At 35.9% G+C, this 13,797-nt stretch overlaps 1 protein-coding gene across 1 annotated transcript; it reads left to right on the forward strand.

Moving 5' to 3' along the window:
- The first annotated feature begins 7,432 nt into the window (after positions 1–7,432).
- LOC125678360 (innexin unc-9-like) lies at positions 7,433–13,556 on the forward strand. Its single transcript, XM_048916788.2, has 2 exons — positions 7,433–8,398; positions 11,017–13,556. Exons 1-2 carry the CDS (start codon positions 8,394–8,396, stop codon positions 12,221–12,223), a joined length of 1,212 nt encoding a protein of 403 aa, XP_048772745.1. The 5' UTR covers positions 7,433–8,393; the 3' UTR covers positions 12,224–13,556.
- The last annotated feature ends 241 nt before the right edge of the window (positions 13,557–13,797 follow it).

Genomic DNA, 13,797 nt, shown 5'->3' on the forward strand with positions numbered 1-13,797 from the left:
CAAATGAGAGTCGTGGACTTCTTAGTTACAACAAATGAAAGTCGTGGACTTCTATAGTTATAACAAATGAGAGTCATGGACTTCTTAGTTATAACAGATGAAAGTCATGGACTTCTTAAATCAAAAGAGATAAGAATCATGGACTTATCTAGTTATAACAAATAACAGTCATCGACTTCTTTATAAGAGATCCGAACAATGGACTTCTTTAGTTGTAACAAATGAAAGGCATGAATTTCTTTAGTTATGGAAGATAGGAATCATAAACTTTTTTTTATCTATAACAGATAAGAATCATGGACTTCTTTACATTGATTGATTGATTGATTGTACATGTATATTGCTTAACGTCCCTCTCGAGAATTTTTTCACTCATATGGAAACGTCACCATTGCCGGCGAAGGGCTGCAAAATTCCTGCTTCTTTATATATATCAGATGATAATCATGGACTTCTTTAGTTATAACAGATGAGAGTCATGGACTTTTTTAGTTATGATTGATAGAGACATGGACTTCTTTAGTTAAAACAGATAAGAATTATAGATGTCTTTAGATAAAAGAGACACGAATCACGGACTTCTTTAGTTATAACAGATGAGAGTAATGGAATTTTTTAAATGTAACAAATGAAAATCATGGATTTCGTTAATTATAACAAATGAAAATCATGGATTTCGTTAATTATAACAAATGAAAATCATGGATTTCGTAAATCATAACAAATGGGAGTCATGGAGTTTTTAAAAAAAATTATAGTTATAACCATGAAGGTCATGAACTCCCATGATTTAAACAATCATCAATGTAAAGTTCAACCAAGGACAAATCCAATATTCGATGCAATTTAGAGGATGCATCTTGTCCTAGTATATAACACCCAATATCAAGTTCGGATTAGAATATGGGACATTTGACAGTCTAAACCAAGTACATGTACACCTCGGAACCTCGATGCATTTTCTAAATAAAACTAATGAGCATAATTTTACATCTACTACACGAAGTGGGTCCCCCCTGTCCTCTACCTCACCGCCTTATCCAAGAAATGTGAAACTGTACCGAGAAAGTCTGTTTAATGCAATACTATTTAATTAACAGAAACAATCAGACCGCAAGGTGAGAGACCGGGGTACTGATGAAAAACCTGACACCTGGCGGGGAAAAACCGAAACACTGAAACTTTATATACGACAGTCTTTGTAAAATAACTTGTGCGTTATCAAAAGTAAAGATACATTTCACAAGTGTTGCATACACCCGGATATCTGATAAGACATTCTACATAGTAAATCAATGGAAATCCGAGATAACATTACAACCCGTTTTCTTACGGAAACTTGTAAGGGGGAGAGTGATGTGATAAATACTATTCTGAAATTGTTGACCACAATCGTGCAAAAACGCTTACTCGGTGATGAAATTTTACTCAACTGTCATTCAATGCACATATTTATGTAAAATGGGCGATATCATCTTGGCCCACGTTCAAAGTATGCCCTGTCCTGCACGTAGGGAGCCGACCTTTGGAATGACGGGACTGTTATACAGGACAGGTACTTGTATATAGATCTAACCTATATATAATTCAATACTAGTAACTGTATGAAATTCACGAGCGAATCAAATGACACTTGGAAGAACGACTTGGGTGTTTGTGCTGATTTGAGATTTCATCACTTCATAGATATCCGAATTCGTTTTAAATTTTAAATCTCTATGATTACATACCTCTTGAAAACGAGAAAAATAAAAACTGCAAACATGTGTTTCAGTTTTCTCGACATAAAGTTTCATATTTCTAAAATTAAAAAGAAAGCATACTAGAGTCAGTTTCAATGGCTTCAAGTTGAATGGAGGTAATTGTGGTGTTTGCTAAATAGCGTGAAAGTAGCTGGAGTAATGAGGCCATTGCCCCAGTCTCTGGATTCCTCATTAAGCGGGGTTTCTGTCCAGAAAAACAACCGTCACGGCGATCGGATAAAACTGGAGGAAGCACTACCCACGAACATTCCCTAACAAGCTAACTATGAAATGAAAAAGAGGCAAGAAGGGGAGTGTCTTCGTAGTTTTAGTCTATATCGAGTTTTTATGACTTAACTCAATTTTAAAGGCAGCATCATTTATGTCTTAGTTTACCCCTAGAACAAGAGGCCCGTGAGTCACCTTGGCTCAAAAAGATTTTTCCTATATATTCGCATGTAAAACTTTGATCCCTATTGTGGCCCCAACCTACTCCCCGGGGGGGGGGGGGGGCATGATTTTACAAAATTTGCACTATGTCAGGAAGCTTTCATGTAAATGTAAACTTTTCTGGTCCAGTGATTTTTCAGAAGATTTTTAATGATTTTCCCGATATATTCCCAATATTTTTGTATGTAAAATTTTGATCCCCTACTGTGGCCCCATCTTACCCCCAGGGACCATGATTTTTACAAATGTAAATCTACACTATGTCAGGAAGCTTTCATGCAAATGTAAACTTCTTTGGCACAATGGTTCTTAAGGAGAATTTTTTTCTATTTATTAGTTATGTAAAACTTTGGTCCCCTATTGTGGCCCCATCCTACCCGCAGGAGCCATGATTTTAACAAACTTTAATTTGCACTATGTCAGGAAGCTTCCATGTAAATCTCAGCTTTTCTTGCTTAGTGGTTCTTGAGAAGAAGATTTTTAAAGATTTTCCCCATATATTTGTATGTAAAACTTGGATCCCCTATTGTGGCCCCATCCTACCCTAGGAGCCATGATTTTAACAAACTTGAATCTGCACTATGTCAGAAAGCTTTTGTGTAAATCTCAGCTTTTCTGGCTCAGTGGTTCTTGAGAAAAAAGATTTTTCAAGATTCTCCCTATATGTAAAACTTTGATCCCCAATTGTCGCCTCAGCTTACCCCCGGTGACCATGATTTTAACAAACTTGAATCTGCACTGTGACAGGAAGCTTTCATGTAAGTTTCCTGGCCCAGTAGTTTTTGAGAAGATTTTTAAAGATTATCCCTATATATTTGGAAGTAAAACTTTGATCTCCTATTGTCGCCCCATCCTACCCACAGGATTTTAACAAACTTGAATCTGCATTATGTCAGGAAGCTTTCATGTAAATCTCATCTCTTCTGGTCCAGTGGTTCTTGAGAAGAACATTTTTAAATGACCCCACCCTATTTTTTGCATTTATCTCCCCTTTGAAAGGAACATGGTCCTTCATTTGAAAAAAACTTGAAAGCCCTTCACTCAAGGAAGCTTTTGGCCAAGTTTGAATATAATTGACCCAATGGTTCTGGAGAAGAAGTCAAAAATGTAAAAAGTTTACAGACAGCTCAGTTGAGCTAAAAACACTAGCCTCTCATACGTCATGTAGCAATTTTCGAGGAATCCTGTATACATGTCATTTTTCTTATCAATTTCACAAGCTTACATTTTAAAAGAAGCATATTTTTACAAAATGCGAGAGGCACAAATATACTTGTACTCCGTCCCCACTTACAGACACTATAAAAGTCTGTGCTCTAGATGCCGATCCTCTACCTGTAGAATGATCCAAGACAAAATATCAATCGATCGGTCATATCTTTTACAAATGTATATCAGAATAGAAATAAGCTCAAAGAAGTAACAGTTTATTTATATCTTATACAGATCAACAAAGGCGTAAATGCATTTAATAAATCATATAAATGTAGACCAACAGCATAATATCAATATGCACTTCGAAAAATGCAAAGTTCAACGAAACTCCACCTTTAGTAAAGTTTAACAAATGCTAGTGACAATCTGAAGTTAACATACTATACTTTCTCCTTAAAATCACCCAAAATTCAGATTTTAATTTCAAGAAAGATATTTCACGCGATTACAAAATGAACGGATCTCAAAGCTGCGCGGTCACAATAATATCCTTTGCTAATTCGGAATTAGGGACTCCAAAACTAGGCATCTACAGCAATTCTGTCCACCACGCGCAATTTCCTGAATTCTATACTAATATGTATATTAGTATATGACGTATAAGAATAACATCATCGCATGTGCACCTAACTAAATACCCTAAAAATTCAATTCATAATGCCCTTTAATAAAGCCAGTGGCTGCTGAAGATTTATATAGTATATCGTTATAATTTCGCAAAATCTAACTAAAATCCAAGTTTTACGTTTCTCCGTATGATCCTATATTTCTTCAAGGTCGTTGTCTAACATATTTGTTTAAAAATTGGCTTACCATCAATTCTAATATCATGTTGAACATCTTTGAACTTACTGTCTGTCCAAATATAGATAATAGTGCGGCAAAAAACAGCCTGTGAACATTGTGATGACGGATAACTCATAGAAAAAGTACAACATATCTACACTCATCAAAGTCAGTCATGGGTTTAAAGTGTTTGTGTTGATAAATCAACAAATCTATACGAATTTTGCACGTTATCCCTTCCAAAATACAGGATTTTGTCAACACAATTATCATTTGGTTATACATCTAAAGTTGAGAAAAATGTTCGGCCCTTCCCTCCCCATTCCTAACACCCAAATAGTATGACCCCTATTTTTTGGAATGTTTTTCTTTCAGTTGGAAGAGCCGATCGCGGGAGATGTTGACTTTCTTTAGGATTTCGTCCGCTTTGTGGAATTCGTTGGTGCTCTGGTATTTCTCCAGCAGACTTTTGTACAGAACTAGGTTGTTATGCGTCTCCTCAGCTTCCTTTTTGTCGCGATGAGCAGTAATCATCTTCACGCGGTAGGCCTCCTGCAAGTCTCGGATGATCTCCCCTTTGATTTCGTCCACGTGATCAGTCATGTCCATGACTGCCTTCTCCAACTCTTTCAGAGTAATCACTTTTCTATGACGCTGTTCAATGTCACTTCTCTTTTTCAGGGCCTTCATAATCTCCCTAAAGGCTTTGCTGACGTGGCGGACATCAAACTTCTCGTGATCGATTTCACTTTCCGCGTCTCTCATGATGTAAGGAAGGAGGAAGTTGACCTCGGTCTGAAACCGAATCTCTTCTTCTTGCTCCGCGGTGGTATATTTCTCTAGATCTCTTTCACATCTCTTAATCATGGCTCGGAGTTGGAGTTTCTCTGGCGAGTTCTTGTGGTCTATCTTTTGTCTGACTCCATCGTATTTGACTACAGCAGTCTCTTGAGCTTCCTGTTCAATTTGCTCCACATCATCTTCACACTCACTATCATCGTTCTCCTCCGTCTCCTCGTCTGAAGACTCATCCATAGGGTCCGACTTAAATTTATCCCCAAAAACTTCAGACATTTTGTATATAGGTGAGTTTGTACAATTAACAAATTCCTTTACCCCCCATGTATTTTCTTCTTCTTTATTTGTATTCTTCAGCTTTTTTCTATTTTTTCTTAATTTTTTTCCGGAAACACTTTGGTTATCAAGTTTAGTTTTCTCATTAAGAGTTCGCATGAGAGCAAACTGGGCTCTAGTGCGGTAGTGAAACAAACGCTGTTGAAACAAAGGCATTTCTTCAACCAATTTCATTAAAATGTTCGCCTCTAAAATGTATTTATCGGCGGATCTAACCCCTTTCTTTCCTTGTACATTGCACTGTGCGCACACCTCTGCCGGAACAGTGTAGTCATCTGGATTAATAAGTAGGTCATTAGTAACTTTCGACCCAGTTACAGTAATAGTGATATCATCAAACGACGCCGCGTCCACCGCTAATTTCTTTATTATCGATTCATTGTACCGATGCCTGTGATTGTCCAGTATTTTATGCATACTACTGACAGTCTGCGTCATCAATTTCAATATATAAGTATAAACATGGTAGTACTTCTTGAATTCGTCCTCCATAAAATCTGGGTCACTTACGTTCATTTCCTTGAGACGGCGCTGTTCCTCAATGAGGGGGCGAAAACGATTCGAAACGACGTCCCCAATATAAGAATCCTTTTCCTCTGGGGGAACGTCCCGAAAATCCTCGTGACTTAGCTCCCTCGTTTTTTTACACTTGGTACACGTTAAAACATGGCTTCCGTCGTGTCTCTTCTCACCAAAATAAGGCGATAAACATCCTCGGCAAAACAAAGGTGGTACCATCTTTTCTCGTAAGGGTAGCTCCATATTATCCCAGTCTTGGTCTTCATCGAAGTCATCATCATCGGAAGAAACATCACTGATATCTAGTTTTGCTGTAATAATATCAATCATCATCTCTTGTTCTGCTGTTGATTCCGCCATCTTGAATTTAATAACACAGACGGGTCACGCTCGGGATCATGCAGTTCGATGTTTTATTTATTAATTGTACACTATGTCCTAGGGATAACGAGTATAAGTTATGTGTTTTAACGTTTTACCAAAATATTTTCTTTAAAAAATATATGCATAATTTCAGAAGTTGCTAGTGAATATGAATTTTTTTTTATTGAAAAGATATTTTTTTTCCGAGGAGTTACGTAATGATTTTATAACAGTAACATACCATTATAAAATATTAGTACAAAAACTAGTATTTAGACCTTGTGTTCACGGAGGAATTTGCTTCGGAGCAGCTTTCAGAACGTGCGAGAAAACTTAAATCATTATCTTAATTTAAACATTACAGGAAATACACATCTTTATTATATAAGATATGAATATGAAATTTGAACCACGGAGGATAAATTTGATATTAAATCCCTAGAGCTCTTCCCATTATACAAACACAAAAACAACGTATGGGGAAAATATCTCAGGCAGTGTACAACAAAGCATCGAGTTATATAGTGCTAAACATAGAGGGTTTACACTCTACCACTTCTGTTATTGAAATATGTATAAATATTCCCTTAGATTAAGAGATATGAAATCAACATCCAAGTACATAATTAATAATGCAATAGTAGTGGTAGATTTCAAGGAGGACTAAGAATTAGCACCCTGCAAAAGTTTCCCCTTGTGGCAATTTAAATTCTAAAAAAAAAAAAAAAAAAAAAAAAATTAAATTCGGCCCCCTTAAAGATCTTAAAACACAATTTAAATAACCCATTTGTGAAAACTGACTTGTGAACTTTTATTGTATAGCTTTGATTTTGGTTATTTGTAATCTCTCACATCTTTTGAATGGAAATTTTATGGATAATATTGTAATTCGTAAAGGTATCACAAACCAGTGCTATATAAATGGATTTTTTAGGAGTTAGATGATAGTTATTTATTATATGATAGAAACAGGCAGATACTAGCTGTTGACCAATAATGCACAGAAATATACATCTGTAAACACATTTTTATTTTCATGATTTCTTTTGTTCAAGTTATAATAAATTTCACTTAAAATCATGACAGTGTATTCAATGACCTGTGGTAGTAACTCCTAATGCTTTTTTAAAAAAAGAATTATGTGTGTACCTAATCCCACCTAATTGAAATTTACATGCGCAAACCATGTGTGTACCCTTTGCAAGACTGAATTACTCTGATTGATGTCTTGCATGTTAGTGATTAATGATGTTGATAGTTTGTTTCTCATTATTTTGGCAGCATACTAATATCGTGATGTCAAGAAATAAATTCAATTGAAAAATAAAAGGTAATTTATTGTATTTTGGGAACTCATTTTCCATTTGTTAATGTCAGCTGATAGGAATTACATACGTTGAGCGAACAGAAATGTATAAAAAGTGCTACTAAAATTCAAGAGTACATGTAATGCAACATTTATTCATTTAAAAAAATCCTCAATGTTAACCCAATGAAATAAGCCTTTAAAAAGCAGCCCTATCGCGATTTTAAAAGAGTTGAACATATATGTGAGTGATCAGCACTAGATCAATTCTAAATAAAAGTTCAGAATTATTATTATATATAAGATAAAAGACAAAGAGTTTTTATTGACGTTGTTTTATTGACAAAGTTCTACTGGAAGATGATTGTTAACATTTTTTTTAATTATTATTATTATTAAGATATATGTATAGAACCCTTTGTCTCAATAAACTGAAAATCTCTCTAAATCTCTCTCTCTCTCTCTCTCTCTCTCTCTCTCTCTCTCTCTCTCTTTAATTCTTATATTTTATTTTATTATCATTCTCTTTTTTCATTCTTGATATATAAAATTTACATCTAGAACATTCGTTCTTACGACATAATCTTCAGCACTTAGTCAATATGTTGCATCACTTTTATATTACAGAGTTGCCTTTCCTTTTGAATTTGGCTATATCACCTTTGAACTTCTTAGTGCGTTCTGATTGGTCAATCACTAGATATTTGGAAATGAGTGACACCCATGTAAGTTCCATTAAGCCCTTCCCATAAACTATCATTTTCACACAAGGTAGAGAAGTTCCGACATTACAATAGTTCACAGAGGGACATTTTCTACAACTTTCGATAAACAAGACCAAAGAAACTCAGAGGTCCAGAGAGTGACCAAGAGAAGCCATGTCGTAAGTTTCTTTACGTATTTTGTCTTCACTGTAAACAACAGCTTGTGTTGAAAGCTCCATGTTGTCCATCTTGTGTGATTTCATGTTTAGTACACTTCATGAACGAGATGGTCTTTGGAATACTAATGCACAAGTCAATCAATTAAAGTCAATGTATTTGGACTTTCATTATGATCATATGCCATTATCAATCTTAGTGGATTTCGTTTTCATCGCATGATCACAACAACAACTGTATATTGCGAGTTTTCTCTGTTTCGTTTTCACATATTTTTTCTCTCTCCTTACGACAACGATGTGTTTATAGTACTTACTACCAGCCATTTGCGTGTGTTTCTCACGAAGGAACCCCCCTTTATTTACATAGTACATACCATATTTCCCATGCATGCAGTACGAAAGAACCTTGTATTATCTATGTAATAGCCGAGAGCGATTTGGAAAAGATGATTTTTAAATGTCAACTTTTGTGTTTCACGTGTCGTCATTAAAATGTCATAATTACACTTGTATCACACGCGGTGTATCTAACAGGCATGGCGGCTCTGTGTCAACACGAAAGACATGCATAACAGCGATGCCTAGGGCTAAAATCACGGGTCTTGCTTTACCTATCTAAGCACTATCTCCCTCAGTGAGCCCCTTAACGAATTATGCGCGTGAGACGGATCAAAAATGTATGTAATACTTATCATCAGTGAAGATATCGGATTTTGAAAATCAATAGACCTGTCAAACTTTTTAATTTAGTAAAAATTATTTGAAATCATCGTGTTTGTACAAATTTTTAAAACTTTAACAAACCATCATCAACACCACTCATTAGATCGTAAAAACTGAATGTTCTAGAGTTTCCCTGCAATGGGCTGAATAATGTCATTGTGATGAGTGTCATGTTGATGAATTATTTTAAATATAAATATTTGTAGTTAATTACTGTGAAGCTGTACAGAAATTTATATACATCGTTGAACACTGTGTTTTGGAAAATTGTGTGGATCTTCATACGAATATATGGAAATGCGAAGTTTATATAGTGGATGGATTAAATATTTTGTTCATAATTATTGATAATTTTTTTTTTTTTAATCCATTTTATGCACAAAATTTGTTTGAAATTGTTATTTTATGTGTGCGCGTGTGCGTACGTTAGACACATGAACATCCCCAGAACTCAAACATTGGACCAGGTATATATTTTTGGTACTTTTAAAGTTTTATTTATTTTCTCTGTGGTTTCTTAGTATGAGAAGGGAGATAACTTCTTATCATTATAACTTCTTGTCATTCCATGCATGTAAAACTGAGTGGTGATATAGGATCATTTACAACAAGTCAAATCGATCTGGTAGTTTAACCTCTGTATTTTGTGTTTCCTTTATGTCTGATTTCATCGATCAAATTATACAAGATAAATGCTATGAACCCGTCTTCTTTGTCTAATGTTAATTACATCTTATCTGATTAAATAAAACAAGATTAGGTCTAGAAACATGTCATTTTAATTACCAGGTTTTAACCTGTGGGTTATTTTATTGTCGGCAATAAAATAGCAAAGACACGTTGTCAAACGTTCGAGTTATTTATAGCAGGGGTTCAACAACTTTCACTTTTATTATGATAGATATAGAATTGTAAATTTCAGTATCAAAGAAATTGCAACCGTGGATTTCAAATATTCGTCCACTTAACAGAAATATGTCTGCTTCCACGCTTCAGTGAAAAAATGTTCAGGAAAACTTTTTATATTTAAATAATGCACAAGGAAGAGCATACAGCAATCCGTCTTCAAGTTCAGCTCTTGTTCAGAAATCACACATACATTGACTGTTGTTTTGAACCCTTTACCAAAACAAGTTGTCTAAAAGTAATTTTTTTTCCTCTTAATATCTTTAACATTTTTCCAGAAGCCCTTTTATGTGGCCTCTGGCCTCGTCTTGTCTGAGGTGATAAGCGAGGGTTAGAATGTAAATATTATGGTTTCAGTGATTGCATGGTCTGGTAAATTCTGACCATCAACTATCCAATAATCTGGGACCAGGGCCCAAAATTTAGCCTTACTTGTCATAACCTTACGTACTGTAACTTGTTAATTACTATTGTACAAACTAACTGCTAAACCCCACGCTATTTTACAAGCCTTTGTCTGTCCAGGAATCTCCTGGCTACTTGTCGTAGTCTTGGTCAAAATTACGCAATATTACAGAGGTTTTAGAATTATCTTCACGGCAACAACCTTTGTAAATACTTTAATCACACACGCCATTTGCCCAGTGTTCACAGTCCGAGCACCTGCAATAAAGTATAGCTAGATAATGATGGATGATAGCAGAGCAAAATAGTTCGACCTATTTTTCTTCTTCTTACTTTTATTGTCAAATATCTGAAGGTCTCTGTGTGAAATCTTGCGCATAAAAGGAATTTGAGTGAAAGGGGGGAAAATTAACATCATGGACCCATATACAAGCTTTATTGACAATAATTTGTACCCCAAACAAAACAAATATGATATAGATTGACTCAAACAAGAAATTTTTCTCTGTATTTTCACTCCAACTTCATAGCGAAGGTTTGATTTTACGAATTTTTTCTTATATCATAATTGTTGTATTTTGAAGGGTTGTGTGGATTTTCGGGAGTTGGGCGAGCTGGAACAAGCTCCGAGGAAATGACGACGATGATTGGGTGGACCGAGTCAATCACATCTACACCGTGGTCCTATTGTGCATCTTCGCCGTGTTCACGGGAGGCGGACAATACGTAGGAAACCCCATTGAATGCTGGTGCCCCGCGCAGTTTACGGGGTCGTATGTATCGTATACGAAATCCTACTGCTGGATTAAAAATACGTACTATGTTCCTCTTGAGGAAGCTATCCCCTTGGACCATGGGACCCGTCGTCAAGAAGAACTGACCTACTACCAGTGGGTTCCTATCATCCTCGTCTTCATGGCTTTCTTATTTAAGGTGCCCTGTCTCGTATGGAGGATGCTGAACAGCTACTCGGGACTAAATCTAGAGAAAATTGTCAATATGTCCGCCGGGACACAGACAGCTGAGCCAAAGAAGAGAGACGAAACTGTTAAACACATCGCCGTTTACATCGACCGCTGGTTGGAGACCCACCGTCAGTACAACTACAACTTTATGGTCCGAATGAAACAAAAGGCGTCCAAGATCTGCTGCATCATGTGTAACAAGCGCGAAGGCACATACCTTACAGGCCTGTACATGTTTGTCAAAATCTTGTACTGCGTCAACGTCATCTGTCAATTTTTTATCTTGAATGCATTTATGGGACACGGGTTCTATTCCGCTTACGGTCTCGAAGTTCTCCAAGGATTGGCCAACAATTGGGAGATCAATGAAAGTCCTCGTTTCCCGCGCGTCACTCTCTGTGATTTTGACATCCGTCAGCTTCAGAACCTGCAGAGGTGGACCGTCCAGTGTGTACTACCCATTAACCTCTTCAACGAGAAAATCTTCATATTCCTTTGGTTCTGGTTCGTGTTAGTTGCCATCGTCACGTGCGGCAACTTCCTGTTCTGGGTCTGGCGTGTGCTTGTGAAGCAAAACCGCGTTGCCTACATCAAGAAGTTCTTGAAGGTCCGCGATGAACTCCATGGAGAGGATGACAAGAAGGTTTGCCGTCAGTTCGCGGACCAATATCTTCGTGATGATGGTCTCTTCGTTCTGAGAATCATAGCTAGGAACACTAACGCCATCTTGTTGACTGATTTGGTATTGAACTTGTGGGGTATATACAAGGAAAAACCCTTAGTGAAAAAAGCCCTAAGTGATGATTATGGCGAAACGCATGCCTAAGCGAGACTGTCTTTGTAAAAGCTAGTTATGTTCAAATGGGGAGAGTGCAAGAGACATTCCAGGTAGCGCGAGGTGACACAAATAAATGTATGCCATCAGTGTTGGTTTGAAGGGGTGCTTAAATTTCGTAGTCGACCTGCTTTTGACGTCAGATTTCGCCACTGTTCCCGCCTTTGGTGCTAAGCGTGTCAGGGAGAGAGAGGGATACTAGTCCTAGTCATACCATTTGGGCATTGGCAGTTCCAACTATGCAGTAGAATAACTACATTCACAATTTTTTTTGTTCGAATTTGTTTTTTTCTCTCGATTTTCCAGCAAACATCTTGATTTTATTTCGAAACAAAATGTCCATCGAATCTCAAACATTCCAGATCCATTGTCTTCCAGTTGGACATTAACTACGGCAAACCAGGATTCCATTTCCATGACATCATGTATTACTGATTTTTTTGTTATGTAGTGAAATATTGCAGTGTCTAAGGAAGTGTGAATTTTTTTTTTACCGACTCATTTAATTTAAAATTTGTCTCGTGATATCTGTTACTTTGATGATATTTGTAATCATTAATAATTGGCCAGTGATTGTGTCTTTATCATGTTCATTATGATATTATCTAATTTAAAAGAATTACAACTTTAGAATGAGAATCACGAATCAACGAATTGTTGTCAAGATAAAGAAAACTGTGATACAAACTAACCGCATTCTCATGATATTAATTTTTTTCCAGAGATATATTTTTCTATTTTGAAAAATGTTTCCATATACCACAATTTTTTTTTTGTTTGTTTGACATTTAGGAATGGGTATGTGATTATTTTGGATTTGATGCTGTTAGTCATTTCATGTTCAATTGTAACAGGTCAAGGCCCTTAATTATGTTGATCTCTGTTATTCAGCATGTGTTCATAATTTTGTAATCACCATGTCATATCGTTGCCGGCTATATTAATCGGAGGACCAAATGAACATTCGCTTTTGTTAGATGTATGATAGAAAGATAACACTGATGTATGGATGCCTATGTTGTGTTAAATATGGGCATTTCTCTGTTGTGAAATATCTTTTAAAAAGGTTGTATCAATTTTAATGTAATTGGATTTGCAAATTTCGCGTGCCTTATAACCAGGACTCAGCACAAGGGAATGTATATTTTGTAAAATAAATGTTCAGATAGCATTTATATTTTTTATGATGTACAATGTAGTGATTGCATATACCCTTATTTTATTACCAATAATTCAAACTGCAATATATAGTGGCATAAGTTGTTTTAAATAAAAGTTTAACTATTTAGTTCAGAAATAGAAATAATAAAGAGTTATTAAAATGTGTGGATTTGAATTTTTTGATATGCGGTGACAATATGTTGACGTTCGCAGTGATAAAAATTCTTGTTTTCATGAATTTTCATGAGGATTGCTCACATAAAACAGATAAAGGTCAAAGTCTGCTCGCTTGACGTTAAAAACCGAAAGAGAAGCATTTCCCTTACACTGTGATACAGAGAGATTAAATTGTCACCTGACTTCAATAAGTTCTTTCATGTTGACTGTTAGATAAGACGCACAAC

This window comes from Ostrea edulis, chromosome 2, assembly GCF_947568905.1.
Source record: "Ostrea edulis chromosome 2, xbOstEdul1.1, whole genome shotgun sequence".
Classification (NCBI taxonomy): Eukaryota; Metazoa; Mollusca; class Bivalvia; order Ostreida; family Ostreidae; genus Ostrea; species Ostrea edulis.